Genomic DNA, 18,706 nt, shown 5'->3' on the forward strand with positions numbered 1-18,706 from the left:
TCTCTTTCTCACTCTCACTCTCTCTGTCTGTATGTATATATTTATATATGTATATCTATGTGTTTTTGTGCATGTATGTATAGGTGTGTGTGTGTGTGTGTGTGTGTGTGTTTGTAGAATAGACTTATTAGAAAGAAATACCTTCATCATGTAATTCTTTTTCAATAGCATTCATCACCAATTTAGGATCAGCACGTTCAATATAAGTAACACGACGTTCCTTTTCTAATAAACCATGGAATTCAGTAGGTAATACATCCTTACCAAAATCAAATCCAGATGCAGTCTTTAATGACTCCTCAACAGCTTCAGAGAATTTAGCAGGATGAGCAGTAGCCAAACAAATAAAGACTTCATTCGTCTTGACATTATCTCTCTTCATTATCTGTTCAGCAGCATGTACACCAACAGAAGTATGAGGATCAAGAACATAATGGTATTTATCATAAAAGTCACGAATAGTGTCTAAGGTCTCTTTATCTGTCACACGAGCAGCATCAAAGATTTCACGAGCCTTCAAGACAACTTGATCAGAGACACGGAAGACACCATTTTGCTTTAATTCCTGCATCCAACCGGCAACTGTCTCTCCTGCTTTATCATCATTACTTTCACTATCAGATTCACGTGCAAGATACCATAAAAGACGTTCAAAGTTAGAGGAAACCAAGATATCCATAGCAGGTGATAATGTGGCCTTAACGCCACCTTCAGGACCTGTTTGCTTTTCATAAGCATGAGAGGCAAAGAAACGATATAAAATATCATTTTCATTAGTAGCAATTAATAACTTATTAGCAGGAAGACCCATACGATAGGCATAATAACCAGCCAAGACATCACCAAAGTTACCAGTAGGGACAGAGAAGTTAAATTTAACATCAGAAGTATTTAAGGTACGTAAGAGGCTAAAGTAAGCTTGGAAATAGTACACCGTTTGTGCCAAAATACGTGCCCAGTTAATAGAGTTGACAGCACCAAGATGATGACGATCATTAAATTCCTTATTACCAAAGAGTGTTTTCACGATGTCTTGACAGTCATCAAAAGTACCCTCGACAGAGAAGTTATGAACGTTAGCATCAAGGACAGTAGTCATTTGAGCTTCTTGAATAGGGCTGACACGACCATTAGGATGTAAAATAAATACAGATACATTCTTCTTATTACGAAGACCATAAATAGCAGCACTAACAAAATATTAAATAAATTAATAATTACTTGGCAAAAAAAGAAAAAAAAATATGTATTTTTACCTGCCAGTATCACCAGAGGTAGCACCAACAACAGTTAATCTATGTGTTTGACCATTTGTTTCTTTACGATTACGACGTTCCAAGAAATATTCAAACAAGTTACCAACAAATTGAAGAGCAACATCCTTGAAGGCAAAAGTAGGACCATGGAATAACTCCAAGACATGAAGTCCGTCATGAACCTTTGCAACAGGTGTAACATCTTTTGAACGAAAAGTAGAATAAGATTTCTCAACAAGATTCTTCAAATCTTCACGAGGGATTTCAGATTCATCGATGTATAAAGAAAGAATTTCGGTGGCTAATTGTTGAAAGGTGTAGTTGGACCAATTTTGTTGCCAATTAGCAGGCAATTGAGGAATAGATTGAGGAATGAAGAGACCACCATCAGGGGCTAAACCTGTCATAACAGCTTCCTCAAAAGTGTAGTCCTTAACTTGTCCACGAGTTGATCTATATTTCATAATGTTTAAAGGGGAAAAGAAAAATGTAATAATAAAAAAAAAATGAGTAAAGTTATGTTTATGATAAATTTAAGATCAGATTTTTAATCCAATTATACATTTACCTTTTACACAAAAAAAAAAAAAAAAAAAAAAGTGACTCATTTTTATCCAATAATTCATTCATTGGTTTATGTTAATTTAGAATTCAAATTCAACAAGCCGCTTCAATGTTTATGTTATACACATTTTATTTAAATCCAATGAGTACACTGATAATTATCTATCACAGTTGCTCTGGGAAGCTCTTTTTTTTTTTAAAAAAAAAGTAAATAAATTAAAAACCCTTAATGGGCTTAAGAGAAAGGTGCAAATTCATATTACAGTATTTTGGATGAAATCAAGACTAGTTAAAAAAATAGATCAAATAATACAATTTTGAAAAGTAAAAATAGATTTAGTAGACGAAATAAAACTAGTTTTTATACATGTTCACCTGTAAAAATCTAAATTTTCCGTTAAGAAAAAAACGGTATTCAAGATTATAGTATTATTGTTTCTGATAAGAGAATACAGAGATCAGTTATTATCTTATTAGAGATTTGATGAATATTTAATGCAAAATTGCAGTCATATTCAGATAGTATCGCATAGCTTTGGTAAGATAATTAGACGTTGTAATGGCTTGTTATTGCAACATAAATTTTCTTTTGAAGCATGATGAATAGCAAGTCTGTTTTATATAAAAGCAAGTATATTAATTAATGTTAACATCGCAGTAATAGTTTATCACTTTAAAAGTTCTATGGTAGCTGCAGTCAAATCATTACATCTTTGTCTATTCAACAATTCTTTCCATACTATGTTGGTGGATTACGGTAGAATACCTTTAAACTTGACAATGTCTTTACTAAACATGCCATTCCCAAAGGCTATAACCGGAATTTTCATATTATCTTGATATATATTTGTGTCCTTTGTCTACTATGTAATGAGTACAAAATAATATATTTACTCTCGACAGGTCTTTGAATAAAACTATACTAGCACTTGATTTCCGCTTAAAGCATTGCTTTCTAGGATTATTAGAATAAAGAAGAGAAGGGATAAGCAATTAGATTTTTATTGATTACATGAAAAAAAAAGTGTTATCAATACTTGGAAATAAAAATAAAGTAGTAGCATAGTTGAGAAAGATATAATTTATATTAGCACATTTCTTGAAGTATGTATATCTGTAATAAAGTATGTTATAGTCTAGAAAAAGAGGATATATTAACTATAAATAGTAATTAGCTTAAGATAGAAATGCATAACTTTTATTATAGACTTCCCCTTTCTCTTCTCATTTTATATCTTAAATAAGAGTCTTTATTACTATAATATTGCATATTTGTTCTTTGAACAATAGAGAAAAGAATTGGTAATAGCTACAATCAAAATTACGCAAATTAAAGCAGAATGTTAGTTAATTATTCAACATATTCATGCTAGTTCCATCTTTTTTCTAGTCTCTCTATTCTAACACATCTAAAGCTACCTATTTCACAAAAGACGCATTGATAAACTAGTCCTCTTATTGCAACTAATACATCAATAGATTGTAAATTCCTTGGATTAATATTAGTAGATTTCTAGAGTCTGAATTTATTGAAAGCATTCTTTTTATTACTAGATATACGGATCCAATGACGTAAAGTAAAAGCACACAAACACATAGACACACACATACACATAGACCTAGTTTCAAATAACTTACTTAGCTTATACTCTCAGTGAATAGAATGAAAATACCCGTTTTAGAAAATGAAATATAAATAATTATTAATAAGCTTAAGAATGTACTCAAGTTGTTCAAGGGAGGTTATTAAGCTCTGAATTCGTATATAAGAAGCCTTTTAGTTGTATTATAAAGGCCACTACATCTTAACAATAATTATCAAACTTGAAGCTACTTGTTTACTAGTGTCTATTCTAATCTGATATCATTTCTTTTAGTTAAATATAAAGTTTGATATCATAGTTAGATTTTAATTTATTATTTTCACTTTAACTGTCAAAAAATGGTTTTATCCATTAAGCGGATGTTAAATAATATGTCTAAAACAATCAATAAAAACAAAAAATTTTCAAGTCAATAATCCGATCATAAAAAAAAAGACAAATTAATTAAAATATATACTTTTTTTTTTTTTTTTTTTTTTTTTTTTTTCCAAGATAAAGAAAAGTTAAAAATGGATTTTACGTCTATTCCTTTTCAAACTCTTCTTATTGATACAGCAAATGACGAACAACTTTTGGGATATTTAACACAACTCGACCAACAATATCGAAATGCTACTGACATACAGGTTCGTTTTGATAGTCTTCAGATCATGTTGCCGATCTTTAAGGCTCATTTAATACGATTAAGCGATCCAAAACGAGAACAAGACTCGATTGAACAGTTTCTTTTGAATTGGTTACAACTAACAGCCTTACGCTCGAAAGAACATCGAGAAGATAATACTCAACAAGAGTGTATGACTCTTTTAAGAAAGTTATTTGCTTATGTAATGGCACGACATATCCTGTTATACAGTCAAGACGATAACTTTGGAGAAAAGATGATCATCACCACTTTGACTTATTTGGTGAATTTAATGGATACTGAACCTGATTTGGTGGATCTGAAGCCCTTGGAATTCATAGAATCTAATCTAAGTGATCGTCATCTATGGAATAAATATATAGCATCTCAACTAATGACTGCCAATGAAAATGGGCAACGAGATCAACTACCTTCTTTAAGTGAGGATAATTGGCTTGACTTGACTTCAACCATAGAGTTACTTCAGTTATTTGTACGTGATCTAAATGAAAACCAGGAATGGAAAGATATAAAGAAAAGAGACATCTATCCTTGGATAGATTTGATCTTTACAGTTGCTGTATCTATGGTACCTTGTACAGATATTCCAGCAAGAACAAAGCTAAACCATGATTTATTACCAAATCTATTTCGTTGGCAGCAAAATAGTTTACAGCAAGTAGAAATCAAAAAGCAAATTGATTGGTGCGAGGTAAAAGAACAGACAAACAAACAAAAATATTTGAGTATTAATCTCAAAGAATGATCTTTGTAACAAAGCTTATTTTTTATTATAGATGATTTGGAGTCGTACACTTCAAATGTTTGCTCTTCCTGCTATTAATCTTTTAAGATTAGAAATTTATGGCTTAATTGCTCGTTTCTTTGAGTTTTACTTTGGAATCAAAAATGAGACAGATAAGAATGAATCAAATATCATACTTAAAGATCTTCGATTTAATCAGGATTTTTTCAATATCTTACAGGTGAATATACAGATATATATATACATATACATTTATACATATATTTATATATACATTTATATAAATTTTAGAGCGGTCTTAAAAGCAATGATTCATCAGCACGTAAATACTCTTCTTACATATTAAAACGAATTATTGACTTTACCGATAAGCATCCACCTCAACACGATGATAGTAATAAATGGTTACCTTATTTTCGCTGGAGCTCTGAACATGCTTCCCGTTATTTAACCTTTTGGGATGATTGGTTCTTACTTTATGACATTATGCATGAAAATGTCATTCATCTTGTTGATCCTGTCTTGCCAAGATTCGAACTCATCCTGAAGGAAACAGACAGTCTCCAGCTTGATCCTTCCTGGTGGATTCTATTGTTTTACCGAGGCTTTGAAAATGACACACCTTCTGTTAAAAAATGTCTTTTAGAATACATTTTTGGACAACGCCAGCATGACGTTTTAAATAAATTGGCTATCCAACCTAGTTTCATGTTTGATGCACTTTTGAAAGTGGTTGATAACACTTCTCTCTTTCAGGTCCCCACTATAGGGACCATGGTAAGTCCATTTGGTGAACATTTCAAGACCTTCATGACACATTTGATCCATGATGGATTTGTAAAGGGTCAAGAGGAAGAACGAACTAGAGTTTTAAGACAATTGATCTGTCATTTGTCACGTGTTGTGAACAGTCCTTTACCCATTTTATATGCTATGGAGGCCTTGGCTGAGGTAGATGAGAGAGTAGTCGATGCTTGGGGTCCTGAAGAGTTAAAGTCATTAAGAATCCTTGTTGATCGACATCGTAACTTCAAGTAAGAAATAGAATAACATGCATTTATGTTGCTCATGACTATAGCTTTATTTGCTTTGCTTTTGTTGTTGTTGTTTTTTTTTCTAGTATCTCTACTACAAAACAATTTTTGCGTAAATTGGGTATTCAAGCAGTTGTTAAACTTAGTAATACAGCTCTTCTTTCATTTTCAGATATTGCAAAGTAAGTTCAATCAGAACTCTTTCATATATATATATATATGCTTCCCCACCACCGAAAATAGATAGATTGATAGATAATAATATTTATTTTACTACTCTTTAAAGAACTATTTCTTCTCTAGTTAACGAATATCCAGTAAAAACGAATTCCAGAGAATTTAAATTATTACGTTACTGGTTAGAAAACAAAATCTCAAAAGATCAGGTAAGAATAAATATAAATATTTTACTTGAATTTTTATCATAGCATCTATATTAATATGTGTATAATATATATCTGGATTAGTCAATTTCAACTATCTTGGATGGTTTAAAAGAACGTATCAAGACTTATGTGTATGATTTGGAAACTGAGACAATTCCTGAAGCAATATTACGTAATCAAGCGAATGTATTAGTACGCACTTCTATCTTTGTTATTATGGATAAAAATGGACAATTAGATATGAATCGAGCATTAGATCTTTTCTCCGTTTTTTCGAAGCAATTAAAGGATTCTTCCAGGTAAAATATATATATCTTAATAGTAGGCTTGCTTTATTAGTATTTTTAACGTAAAAAAAAAAAAAAAAGTGATGACAACACATTTTCTAGACTTCTAACTTTACTTAATGCCTTATGGGAAAATTGGAGTCATACGTTTGAAGAAACAAGCGGCAAAGATCTTTTGAAACTTATTGGCTTAGACGATACTAGTGAAAGTATTTTTTATATATTGGAAAGAATAGATAAAAACTATCTTATTGTATCAGAAGTTAGCACTACCGATGATGATGTACTAGAATTATATCTGTCATTGACAAAGTATTTCTTATTATCATTGAATGGAAATAAGAAGCAACAACAGCAGCTTATTCAAAACTATTATAACAAATGTCTTGAATTAATACAATATCGTTCATCTATGATAGACCCTAATCATGAAATGTTGAAAGCAACTTATCTTCACTTATTAAGCATAGTATATGAAGTCGCAAGACAGCCAGAATATATCGGATTATTAGCTTGCGATTCTACTATAACGGATATGGTTGTTGGTCTTCAAATGAAACGTACACAAGAAGCATTACGCAACAAGTAAGTATTCCATGTATTAGATACATGTATGTCTGTATTCTATTTTCACTCACTCCTTCTAATTTGCTTTAGGACATGGGGTGATTCTGTATCTACTTTTATTCGTAATAAATGGAACTGTATTGAAAATATAGTTCGTTATGCAGCTATAATTAAAAAGAAGATGGATCAAGATCCATCGTTATCTTATACATTCTTTGAACCATCCACCATTTATGAAGAAGCTGTTGAACAACTTGAATGTAGTTCTGAACAATCAGGAGAATCTATCATTCGTAGTTTTGGTCCCCTTTTAGCTTTCCCTTCTTGGGATAAGACTGCTGAATTAGTAAACCTAGGTGTTGATCGTGCCCTTGCCTTTATGGAAGAATATGCTCAACAATCAAAGACATTCCCTCTCTTATTTAAAGCCTTTATTGATGTCCTTTTCCAACCAGAGTTACTCTCAATTCCTGAGCTTAACAATTCAAATGAGGCTCCCTTGAAACGAGCTCTACAAAAAATATTGGATGTATCAGAGATTAAACCCTTCTTTGCTGCTCAAACAGCTCATTTGCTTCATGCCTATTGGTCAACTTTTACAAACGAAGCTAATCAATCCATGCTTAATTATATACATGAATTAAGAAAGTTACTTGTGTTTGGACCCTTGAGAGATCGTGATGATCAAAAGTTGGAAGCTGCTTTGGCCACAAAAATAGCATCACCTGAAGAAATCTCGGCATCAGAAGGGTAACTAATAACAGTTTGTTTATTTTTGTTTTCTTTATTTATTTACTTGTTTATTTTATTTTATTTATTTATTTATTTTTTTTTTTTGTAAATAGCACTGTGGAATCGGTATTTAGCCAAAATGATTACCTTGTTCGTGTTAAAATGAATGATTTGTTGTTGAGATTAGATGGAAACAATAAGGACCATGTAGAACTTGCAAATCTGTTATTAGATAACTTTTTAGATGTTTTAAACAATAGCGATCTGTTTGAAAATACATTTGTGGCTACTGTAGAACATAGATTAAAGGTATTTTAGTTCATTTATTATTATACACTAAATAAATTAACCCTGTTCAATAGATTCGTATATGTTGTTCGATGCTTTTAATTATTGATTTTGCTTCTGAGGACAAGTTAAATAACTATATGGAGATCATCTTTGATATGATGCGTAAGGAAACAGTTCCCTCTGTTCGATGCTATATTGAATGGTCTATGGTTCGTCTTTTACGTCGTTTCCCTGACCGTCTCCCACTTTACTATTCAAAACTCGATGACACTAGTCATAAGCCCAATTATGTTATTTCCCTTCTTACAATTGCCTTTACCTTAGGTGAAGTTCTTCCTTCTGAACATGGAGAAGTCAAAGACTACTTTGACACTATCTTTGTCCGTTTGGTACCCTGGTTAATCACAAATCATTTCGTGATTCGCTTATTTGCCTTTTGTGCATGGAGACGTAATTGGCAAGCGTATATTAAACGAGGTTATTATAACAAGGATGAACAACATGATCCTTATATTGCTTCCATCTTGAAGTTCATGGAGACTTACTCAGATTGTAAAAAGTTCTTTGATAAGATTGATGCACACTTTTATATGTCAAGATTTGATCCTCTTCAAGACTTTAATATTGAATTTATCTTTCGTCAAATGATGACTGAATTTGATATGATTCATAATGAAAAGATTGGTTCTGTAAAGTAGATTATAAAAAAGTGAAGGATACAAAACCACAAAAAAACTGAACTCTTTTTTTTTTTTCCTTGTATATTATTATTATTATAGAGAGCATTTATTCAAGTCAATTCAAAAGTAGTAGATCGTTGTCCCTTTGAAAACTCATCTCGTAAATCTGTCTATACATGTGCTGATCCTACAGAAAAGATTGGTACATTAGTAGGAGACGAAGAAGAAGAAGAAGAAAGATTAGATAAGAAAGAGTCTGAAATGAATCCCTCTGAAGATGTCTATCAAAAGAAAATCATGCCTTGGGAAATGATGCTTGAAACAGATATGGATATGACAAAGAGTCTAGTTAAAAAGAATAGTAGACGTCGTAATGACCTTATTGTAGTAGCAAGTTTAATTGATAGATTACCCAACTTGGCAGGTCTCTGTCGTACTTGTGAAATATTCAATGCATCTCAATTAGTTGTCCCAACCTTAAAAATCAAGCAAGATCCTGGATTTACAAGTATTAGTGTTGCTTCTGAAAAGTGGATGCCGATGGTAGAGGTAGGACCTAATGATGTTGCTGCCTTCTTAGCAGCCAAGAAAGATGAAGGTTATACATTATGTGGTTTAGAACAAACAACAACAAGTGTTCGATTAGATGATCCAAACTTTGAATTCCCTGAGAAATGCATCTTATTATTAGGTAAAGAAAGAGAAGGCGTACCAGCTGATTTGTTACAAATGTTAGATATAACCATTGAAATCCCTCAATATGGTATTACCCGTTCTTTAAATGTTCATGTCAGTGGTGCCATTTGTATCTATGAATACACAAAACAAATGAGTTGGAAACAGCAACAGATTTTAGACCATTAAGATATATATATATATTCTTTATCCATTTATAATAATAAATAGACATTTCTTATATAAATCTATCTAATGATGGCATTCTATTCTATCATAATAACTAACTTGAACTTATTCGTATTAAGATAGACCATCAGATAATATGTGATAAGATTCAAATTGTTAAACATCATGATATGATAAATAATAATAATAATAATAAAAATAGCCAATTGTTGCTAATGAAATGACAGTAAAACTACTACTATTTTATGTAGTAAAAATAATGTTTTTACATCATCTCTTTATTAGCCTGACTGAATCAAAAGGTGATTACTAGATTTTTTATAACGGTTACTCCACATTTTATTGTTCAAAGCCCGCTAGAGCTTTACCTACTACATGTGAAAATTTAAAATAATATAAAAATACACTATTTTTTTTTTTTTTGTTTAACTTTTTCTTTTCTCCTTTAAATAAATAATTTTTTATATATATATATATAATGTCAGATATTAAAACACCAGGATTCCAAAGCTCTGAAGTTTTTGCTAATATTCAACAATCAGTGAATGCGCTTGAAGCAGGAGAAAAGTCTAAAGTATTGAAACAAGTGAATGGTATCTTTGAATTTGTTATAAAGAACGGTGAAGGAAAGACAGAGACGTTTACTGTTGACCTCAAGAAGGATGGGAAGGTTATGAAAGGGAAGGGACCTGGCAAAGCAGATGCTATTATTTCTATTGCTGACGCTGACTTTATTGATTTGGCTTCTGGTAAATTGAATGGTCAAAAGGCTTTTATGTCTGGTAAACTCAAGATTAAAGGTCAGATGATGTTGGCTACGAAGCTTGATACTGTATTCAAGAATCTTGCTGGTAATAAAGCCAAGTTGTAAGAAAGGAAAGTAAACTTTATTTATTTATTACAAGGAATAAAAATAAAATAAAATAAATGTGCCTTTGCACTTGCGTGTTTCGTGTGAATTTTTTTTAATGAATATGCGTATTCCCTAATTTATCTTGAATCACTTCTAGACTGTGATTATCATCGTCACTGTCATCTTCTTCTTCACTATCTTCTTCTTCGCTACTATCTTCTTCTTCACTACTATCATCGTCAAATGCAGTAAAAGCATTATCACGATTATGATTTTGAAACAAGTCATCATCATCATCATCATCATCATCATCGTCTTCTACTTCATCACCACTATTCTTGTCTTCCTTTTTATTACGTCCTTCTTTCTCTAGTTGGGCTAAATATTCATTTTGTACTGCAACAACTTCAGTTGAATCTTTGCATTTAGCATATCTTGCAAGCAAACCACTAGAAGAATATAACGTAGATTGAATACACAAAAGCAAGATAAGAATATTTTGAGAGAGATTATATTACCCGTTTACTTTTTTGAACGCATGTCCCCATTTAAATTTAGATAACAATTCTTCACCATGTTCAGGAAAGCCGGTAATATAAAAAATAGCAGCCAAGGCTTCAGCACAGTTTAATTTCCAGGGCTTCCCATAATTAACAGGATTAGTGGCTATCAAATAAGGCAAAAGACGATCTGTAGGTCCTCTGATTTTTGAAAATGGGACCTCATCTAAGCGAGCCCAAGAGCAATCAACGACGCCTGCACCATACATTTCGACAATTTTTCTATCTGCTGGAGAAACTGCCTTTTCACCTACAGGACTAGATGAACATATGTCATTTTATAACCTTCCCTTCCTTTTTTTTTTATGTGAGAGAAGCAGTTTAGTTTACCTTGCAACAATACCACGAAAACGTTGATTTAATTTCAAGGTTTTTAACATATCACAACGTGCTAATTTGACGCCTGAACAACGTTTAGGATCGCAATGTTTGAAATCCTTGTATATATATAAAGTTAGATCAAATCCAGTTCTTATATACATTATAATCCTTATTCACATTACCCACATGACAACTGGCATAGGAATGTTGGATGCTGAACTATGTTCATCTATTACATGTAGTTAGATCATGAATGTCTGTTTTTCTTTTTCTTCTTTGCTCATTTACCCTCTCTTTCTTCTATGTAACTTGGTGTACTCATATAGCGATCATATCGAGATCCTTTACCAGAGCTTAAAAAATGACGATCAAAAAAGTTAATTTTTTTCTAAAAAAAAAAAAAATAATAATAATAATAATCAAAATTTAAATGAAACCTTGAATGTGATTTGCCATGACTTCTTGTACTTGTTGATTTATGTCCATGAGACTTTGTTGAACGCCCATTATAGTCTTCTGAATTCTTTTTACCCATTTTATAATATTAGATAAATAAATAAATAAAAAAAAGTTTTTTTTATTTTAATAGCGAAAATAAAATAAAATAAAAATGTTAAACCCAGCTTTTTATTATTACTGACTGGACTGTTGCTAGATTGAAATATTATTTTTATTTTCTGTTTCTTCTACAGACCACCATTCAGGTAAAAAGGGTTTAATTCGAATAGACTCATTTTCAGGAATTTTAAATAACACAGTTGGATCAGTGATTGATTTTTGTACATGTTCTAATCGCATTAATGCTAATCCAATATTGTGTATTCCAGAACCCATTTTGCCTACACTTTTTTTACTCATTCCATCCACAAGTTTAATTTCTGTTTGAGGCAAAAGTACAGATGGAACATCTTTTGATCGATCTACTGATTGAACTTTAGGAACACTAGAAAAAAAAAAAAAAAAAAAAAAAAAAAAAAGAGAGAGAGAGAGAATTATTCGGCTAATCAATTTTCATGCATAAATTTTATAATACTTGCGATTCTTCTTTATGATAAATCTGTATTGGGACAATACGTTTACGAACAACACCTGTATGATATGTACGAATAGTTAATTCTTGCCCAACATAACATCCTTTACGGAAATCAACTAGCCAAAAAAAAGAAAAAGAAACACACACACACACACAATTAAATATTCCTATTCAACTGCATTTTTTTTTTTTTTACTACCTCCATTCATATAATCAAAATTAGATTCAAGTGGTAATGAAGCTTCTGGCCAGATATCATCAGGTCCTTCAGGTAATCCATGCAATATTCTTCTAATTGTATATTCAGAGCGATCCAATTCCTCAAAATTGCCTGCAGTAGGCTGCGGCAACACGGTTTGTACCTCCTGTTCTGCTTTTAAAATAGCTCTGTATCCAAATCCTTGTATTCTAGGATCATGACATCCAATATCTGAAATCCTCACCCTTTCCTTCACTAATTTCGGATCGGAAAAGGAACGTAAACTAGGTCCCCATATCTGCCATAATTTATATTCGTCAGAACAATCACGTATCTTGATTTTAGAACGCAAAAGATATCGTCTCAGATGTTTTATTAGTTCTTGTTTTGATGATGTAGGACATTCGATTAAAAACTTGGGATGTGGAAAGTTGACACCAACATTGACTGGGTAAATAAAAGTGTCATAAAGCATACGTCCCTAAGATAAAAAAGAGAAGGGATTAAAAAAAAAAGAAAGAAAAAGAAAGCACAGGCAAATTAGATGCATTTTTTTTTCTTACAGATGGTGTTAGAAATGCAGTATAAAATCCATCTCCACCAGGTGATATCTTGGGCATATGATTAGTAATCAAGCCTTGTAAGAACTTTGCTGTATCATGTCCATCCAATTCAATTAAACTACGATTGGGCACTAGACAATAGTGGTCACCTTTATGTCGCTCATCTTTCTCTTGAAACTGAAATACATGTGTACTAACAAAGGAACGAGCCAATGAAGTAGCTAAATAAGATAATAAGAAGAAGGAAAAAAAAAAGAAAATAGTTGTTAATAAATCAATCCATATAAATGTATATATAAAGTGTCTTGTACGTTTTAAAACTATTTGCTTGAATGGGAATGTAGGTTGTAAAATACTTTTCGCAAACATAGTGTGAAGGTAGAAAAAGGAAAAATAAACTTTTATTACAGGTATTCAGAATCATGGCAAGTCACGTCTTAAGCAGCCGTTTTTTTTTTTTTTTTTTATAGGAAAAGGCGGGGTATAGAAGGCAAGGGTAAAAACTGATATTTCCTTTTTATATAAAAATATATAAATATATACATATATTCGTATACATATACATTTCAATGCATCACGGTAAACATTTGCGTCGATTGAATCGCCCTTCAGGACATAGAAAAGCATTACTTCGTAATCTTGTATCTTCACTTATTGAACATGGTCGTATTGAAACTACAGTTGCAAAAGCAAAGACCATTCAGCCCATAGCCGATTCCATGATCACTCTTGGTAAAAAGGGAGACGTTGAAGCAAAGAGAAAGGCACTTGGATATCTTAATGTAACACTTGAAGAAATAATAATAATAATAATTGAGTTTAGAATGTTGAATTTCTTTTTCTTTTAGAGCCGAGATGTCACTATACCTAAATTATTTGAAGAGCTTGCACCTCGATTTGCTAATAGACAAGGAGGATATACACGTATACAAAGAATAGGCAAAAGATACGGTGACAATGCACCGATGGCAGTTATTGAATATATTGACGGACCTAATGACCTTAAACGAGAAATGATAACTTCAACTTTGGCTAATAAATTTAAATCGACATCAACTGTATCTGTCACTGAGCTTTTGAATGATGAACAAAAGGTGAAGGATCTTGGGCTGTCAAAATCACTTATTCGAGATTTGAAAAAGGTTCAGTTTTCAAATTCAATAGAAAGCATTGAAAATGAAGTTCAAAACAAGATGGTCAACAATTTATAGTTTATATATGTATATATTATTTTATTGAATAAAAAGAATATATAGATTTATATCATTTATTGTCTTGTATCAGGCACCATAAGATAGCCACTAGCGTCTTGTTGAACATGATTAGTAAGCTCCTCTATGTCTTGTAGTCCTGAAGCAACTTGAAATGAATTTGAAGGTGATACAGAATAATCCCGATAACAGTCATTTACAACTGCTTCAGGAGAATCAATAGTGGGTATAAAGGTAGGTAATAAGGTTGAATCATTCACATCGTCATCTACAGTCATGATGACAGGAGGGTCTTGATGAGCTAAAAGAGGATAAGTAGAGGGTATAGTACCGATAATGATAGGTAAAGAAATAGTATTAGATTCTGTAGCTGTCGTATCATCTGTTACGACCACGGTATTATGATGACGAAATAAAAGAGAAGCACCTTGTTGATGATAAGGGATGATAGACAGATTGACCTCATAGGCAATATCAATCAATTTCCCTAGCTTATTAGTAAAAGTAGGCACTAATTGAATAGGTAAATGAAATTGAAAAACGTCTTGGTGTTCTTGTGCATATTTAGGAATAGAGACGTAAAATGATTCAGTTAATAAAGTATGTCTTTTATGAGTATATTCTACTATTTCAACATGATCATCATTCACTGAAGAAGAAGAGGTAGTTAAGATGGCCACGAATGCAATTTGAACACTACTAATTTTTGTTCCAGATTTATTATTAGTTGTCATTTTGATAGTACAGATGTCACCTACATAAATACATACGTACATATAAATATTTATATAAATATTTATATATATAAAAGGGGATTCTATAAACTATGACAAGTGACGGGATTTATCTTTACCTGGACAATAAACTGGTTTGATTAATTCTGCAGTAATTCCAATTCGTTTATTTATTTCTTCTTTTTGATGAAATAGCCAAAGTTGTGTCATTCTTTTAGAAGGCATAGCATGGCTTGTAATAAAAGGTAGATAGAGAACAGGGACAATGGGTGTTGTATAAGGAGATGGAAGAGATGTCAAGTCTAAGAAGCCTTGTAAAGAGTATTTAATACGATGATGAGCAAAATGATATTTTTGCATAGAAGGGGGATAATTGACATGAGGTAATCGAACAGCAAATAAGTACATATGACTACCATTTGATAATTCATTGGGTTGCTGATGACTCTCTAAATATTACGTAATATTTTACTATGAATGAATATATACACATATACACATATTAAACTTTACTACTACCTTCTCTTAAATTACCCCAGATAACACTATCAATAGAAAATAGCGTAGTCGTTATTTTTTCTTTTTTAGATGTATCGATTTCTTCGCATTTAAATATGACACGTATATTATAAGCAGACAAAGGCTTATCATTCGTAATTGTTAATGACCCTATTATATACATCATAGAATAAGCTTTCCTTTTTCAATATCATTTCATTTCTTTTTTTATCTACACTGTTGTTACCATTTATAACTGAACCAGGGCCATAAGCTATTGCTTTCTCATATCCACCACCAGTAGTAATATAAAAATTACGGATCGATAACAAGTCGGTATTTCTTTGGAAAATCATTGATTAATAAAACGAAGGTCACACAAGAACAATAGAACGGAGTTTTTTTTTAATATATATGAATATAAAAAGAAAAAAAAAGAAACCAAAAAAAAGTGGAGATTATATATGATAAAGAAAATAAGGGATAAAGAAAGATTATAAACTACTTTACTATATAAATATATATTTTTTTTTCTTGGCAAAGTAAGGGGTATCCTGTGATGCCTTCAAATTGTACTAAATACATTAACATTGGCATATGTGTTAAATGAAAAATAAATAACTTTTATCAAAATTCTGTATAATGAGGCTGCTGCTGCTGCTGCTGCTACATGTCACAAATAATAGATAAGATTTGAATGATAAACAATAATAATAATAAAAAAAAGCGTATCTATAAAAGAGTGGGAGTGGGGGAAGGGAGGGAGGAGGGAGGGAGAAATAACTGTTGTTTTTAATTACACAAGTAACTTTTTTAATTTTATTTTTATTTTTATTTTTATTTTTATTTTTATTTTTATTTTTTGAAAAAAAAATGTACATATTCATATATATAATAATTCCTCCTATATAATTCTTTACAAGTGTAGAATCTAACAAATATTTACTTATTAGGTACATTGCATTTACGAATGCAAGCTATTACAAGTTTATTATATGAATATGTAACTACGAAATGAGTGAAATAACTTGATTCATTATACTACAATTTTAAGAAAGAAAGCTTTCAAATCAGAATAAAAGAGAATACATTACATTCAATAAAAGTGATAACCAATGATTAGTAATTTTTATAAGCATTGAATTTGAGTTACTCTTTTTGATATGGATGAATTTTACTAATAGCCAATAATCATTCTTATTATTACTAAACCAATGATCGAGACAAACATTTTCTATAAACTTTATCATAAAAAAAAAAGTATAAAATTGTTAGTCTGTTAATTTGACGAAACATTAAATTAGAATCTTAGTTTGTAAGTCAAGTACATAATTTTGGAATGATGACAGCTACTACTACTACTACTACTACTATTACTCCTGTTAGAGCAAACCCCTCTCCCTCCTTTTTACATTTCTTTAGTAAAATAGATCAAAAGCTTAATTAAAAGGAATCGCCGGGATATTACAGGTAAATAATACATGTATACAAATATAGATTTCAGGGCTACACTGATAATTTGGAACGGAGCATAAGTCTCCATAGCAGCAGCTGCAAACAATATATCACTTACTGCAATCATTATAAATACGACGCTATTTTTTATTTATTTTCTTAAAAAAAATTTTTTTTTATTTTTTATTTTTTATTTATTTATCTTTCAAAATGTTATATTCTCGTATTGCTCGTACAATTGCTACTAAAAAGTCTGCTTATACTCTTGTTGGTGCCGCTGCTTTTCTCGCATATGTACAAGAATGCAAAGATGATGTGATTTTCTTTACTCGATCTACTTCTACTACTGCCAAGCAATAATTGAATTACTGCACTATCATTTAATTGTCAATTCTATAGAAAGAAGAATCACTAGTTCATTACCTTAAACTACTATCATATACAAGTCTTTCAAATTAATTTATTTATTAGAATATAATATTAATATCTTAATCATAATAACTCTTATTGCATTTTAATAAAAAAAAATCATTTTGATTTCAACGTGAACAAAAACTTTGACGTCTTTTGACAATTTTTTCTTTTTTTTTTTCTTTTCTTTTTTTTTTTTTTTTGGAATAATACAATGATTCATTTTAAATCGCCGCTTTAATATATGTAATTATTTATTTGATTGGATAATTCACATTATTGTTTTCTAACAACAACAATAATTTATGAAATTGAAATCATATGAAATCATATTAAAATGCTGAATTCACAAGATTTTTTCACGATAATCAAAAGTAGTAATTATAAGTCATCAACTGATAATACTTATTCTTATGTATGATGACATACATGAGAAACAAAAGACAATATCCGTTCTTTTCTAGATGAATCAAAAGAGGAAAATGGTATGCCTATTTTTATTTGTTGTTTTGGACGACGATGCGAGACTTTTTTTTTTTTTTTTTTTTTTTTGTTAGTTAACTAGCTTTTAAAGGTTCGAAAATGACAACATTTTGTTTGATTGGGAAAACTTTCTATTTGACTTTAACAATCAATGTCATCTATATCGTATCTACTACAAGTTAAAAGGCGGTCAGTCAACATTGATATCTCATGTCATTCAAAAAATAAAAGATAAGCACAGCATCTGTATCTTTTGATTTGTCTAGAAAAGAATAAAAAATGTAGAATGAATTATTTTACTTACAAACCATAAATAGAGCATTATCTTATGTAATCAATGTTTACATAACTATTTTATTTATCCTTTTATAGTGTCATTGAATCTATTCCAGCTCTGGATTCAGCGTATAAGATAAGTAGACGCAGGAGGGAAGAAAACAAACAAAAAAAAATAATAATGCAAAAAATATATATTATCGCTTGAGACGCTAGAAATGCATTTTATACACTTTTCTGCTAGTTTATCAACCAAGTATAGATATCTTGTATGAAAAAAAAAATGATGCAATATAAAACTAACACTAGTGAATAGGTTAATTGATACAAAAAAAAAAAAAAATGAAAGCGAGAAAAGGCGATTATAAAAAGATTTTTTTATTATTCCAGAGACGTGTTTTGTTATAAATAACACCCTGAGTCATGAAAACGTGCGATATTAGAAATATAGTT

General features: G+C 30.8%; 8 protein-coding genes across 8 annotated transcripts; 3 read left to right on the plus strand and 5 right to left on the minus strand.

The window, feature by feature from the left end:
* Positions 1-17: 17 nt before the first annotated feature.
* BX663DRAFT_509035 (threonine synthase) lies at positions 18-1,757 on the minus strand. Its single transcript, XM_051527563.1, has 2 exons — positions 1,257-1,757; positions 18-1,190 (listed from the first exon to the last, which is right to left on the minus strand). Exons 1-2 carry the CDS (start codon positions 1,718-1,720, stop codon positions 128-130), a joined length of 1,527 nt encoding a protein of 508 aa, XP_051382949.1. The 5' UTR covers positions 1,721-1,757; the 3' UTR covers positions 18-127.
* A 2,176-nt stretch (positions 1,758-3,933) lies between these two features.
* On the plus strand, positions 3,934-9,656 carry BX663DRAFT_551827 (uncharacterized protein; the record flags this gene model as incomplete). The annotated part of the gene is made up of 11 exons (XM_051531313.1): positions 3,934-4,761; positions 4,847-5,035; positions 5,107-5,849; positions 5,936-6,031; positions 6,136-6,235; positions 6,317-6,534; positions 6,625-7,107; positions 7,180-7,839; positions 7,935-8,130; positions 8,184-8,801; positions 8,892-9,656. 11 exons carry the CDS (start codon positions 3,934-3,936, stop codon positions 9,654-9,656), a joined length of 4,896 nt encoding a protein of 1,631 aa, XP_051382950.1.
* A 443-nt stretch (positions 9,657-10,099) lies between these two features.
* On the plus strand, positions 10,100-10,584 carry BX663DRAFT_509042 (SCP2 sterol-binding domain-containing protein). The gene has a single exon (XM_051527564.1). The coding sequence runs from the start codon at positions 10,135-10,137 to the stop codon at positions 10,525-10,527; it is 393 nt and encodes a 130-aa protein (XP_051382951.1). The 5' UTR covers positions 10,100-10,134; the 3' UTR covers positions 10,528-10,584.
* A 37-nt stretch (positions 10,585-10,621) lies between these two features.
* Positions 10,622-11,590, minus strand: BX663DRAFT_531088 (uncharacterized protein; the record flags this gene model as incomplete). Its single annotated transcript, XM_051530356.1, has 4 exons — positions 10,622-10,958; positions 11,028-11,327; positions 11,400-11,506; positions 11,573-11,590. The coding sequence occupies 4 exons, from the start codon at positions 11,588-11,590 to the stop codon at positions 10,622-10,624; spliced, it is 762 nt and encodes a 253-aa protein (XP_051382952.1).
* A 451-nt stretch (positions 11,591-12,041) lies between these two features.
* BX663DRAFT_551830 (uncharacterized protein) lies at positions 12,042-13,554 on the minus strand (the record flags this gene model as incomplete). Its single annotated transcript, XM_051531314.1, has 5 exons — positions 12,042-12,322; positions 12,465-12,539; positions 12,620-13,103; positions 13,186-13,406; positions 13,497-13,554. The coding sequence occupies 5 exons, from the start codon at positions 13,552-13,554 to the stop codon at positions 12,042-12,044; spliced, it is 1,119 nt and encodes a 372-aa protein (XP_051382953.1).
* Positions 13,555-13,697: 143 nt separating this feature from the next.
* On the plus strand, positions 13,698-14,446 carry BX663DRAFT_509051 (ribosomal protein L17). The gene is made up of 2 exons (XM_051527565.1): positions 13,698-13,967; positions 14,034-14,446. Exons 1-2 carry the CDS (start codon positions 13,755-13,757, stop codon positions 14,394-14,396), a joined length of 576 nt encoding a protein of 191 aa, XP_051382954.1. The 5' UTR covers positions 13,698-13,754; the 3' UTR covers positions 14,397-14,446.
* Positions 14,447-14,452: 6 nt separating this feature from the next.
* BX663DRAFT_561049 (uncharacterized protein) lies at positions 14,453-16,324 on the minus strand (the record flags this gene model as incomplete). Its single annotated transcript, XM_051531914.1, has 4 exons — positions 15,876-16,324; positions 15,650-15,799; positions 15,250-15,579; positions 14,453-15,150 (listed from the first exon to the last, which is right to left on the minus strand). Exons 1-4 carry the CDS (start codon positions 15,982-15,984, stop codon positions 14,453-14,455), a joined length of 1,287 nt encoding a protein of 428 aa, XP_051382955.1. The 5' UTR covers positions 15,985-16,324.
* On the minus strand, positions 16,132-16,690 carry BX663DRAFT_56549 (uncharacterized protein). The gene has a single exon (XM_051532086.1). The coding sequence runs from the start codon at positions 16,585-16,587 to the stop codon at positions 16,231-16,233; it is 357 nt and encodes a 118-aa protein (XP_051382956.1). The 5' UTR covers positions 16,588-16,690; the 3' UTR covers positions 16,132-16,230.
* Between the last annotated feature and the right edge of the window lie 2,016 nt (positions 16,691-18,706).

This window comes from Cokeromyces recurvatus (assembly GCF_025118155.1).
Source record: "Cokeromyces recurvatus strain NRRL 2243 chromosome Unknown BX663scaffold_12, whole genome shotgun sequence".
NCBI lineage: Eukaryota > Fungi > Mucoromycota > Mucoromycetes > Mucorales > Mucoraceae > Cokeromyces > Cokeromyces recurvatus.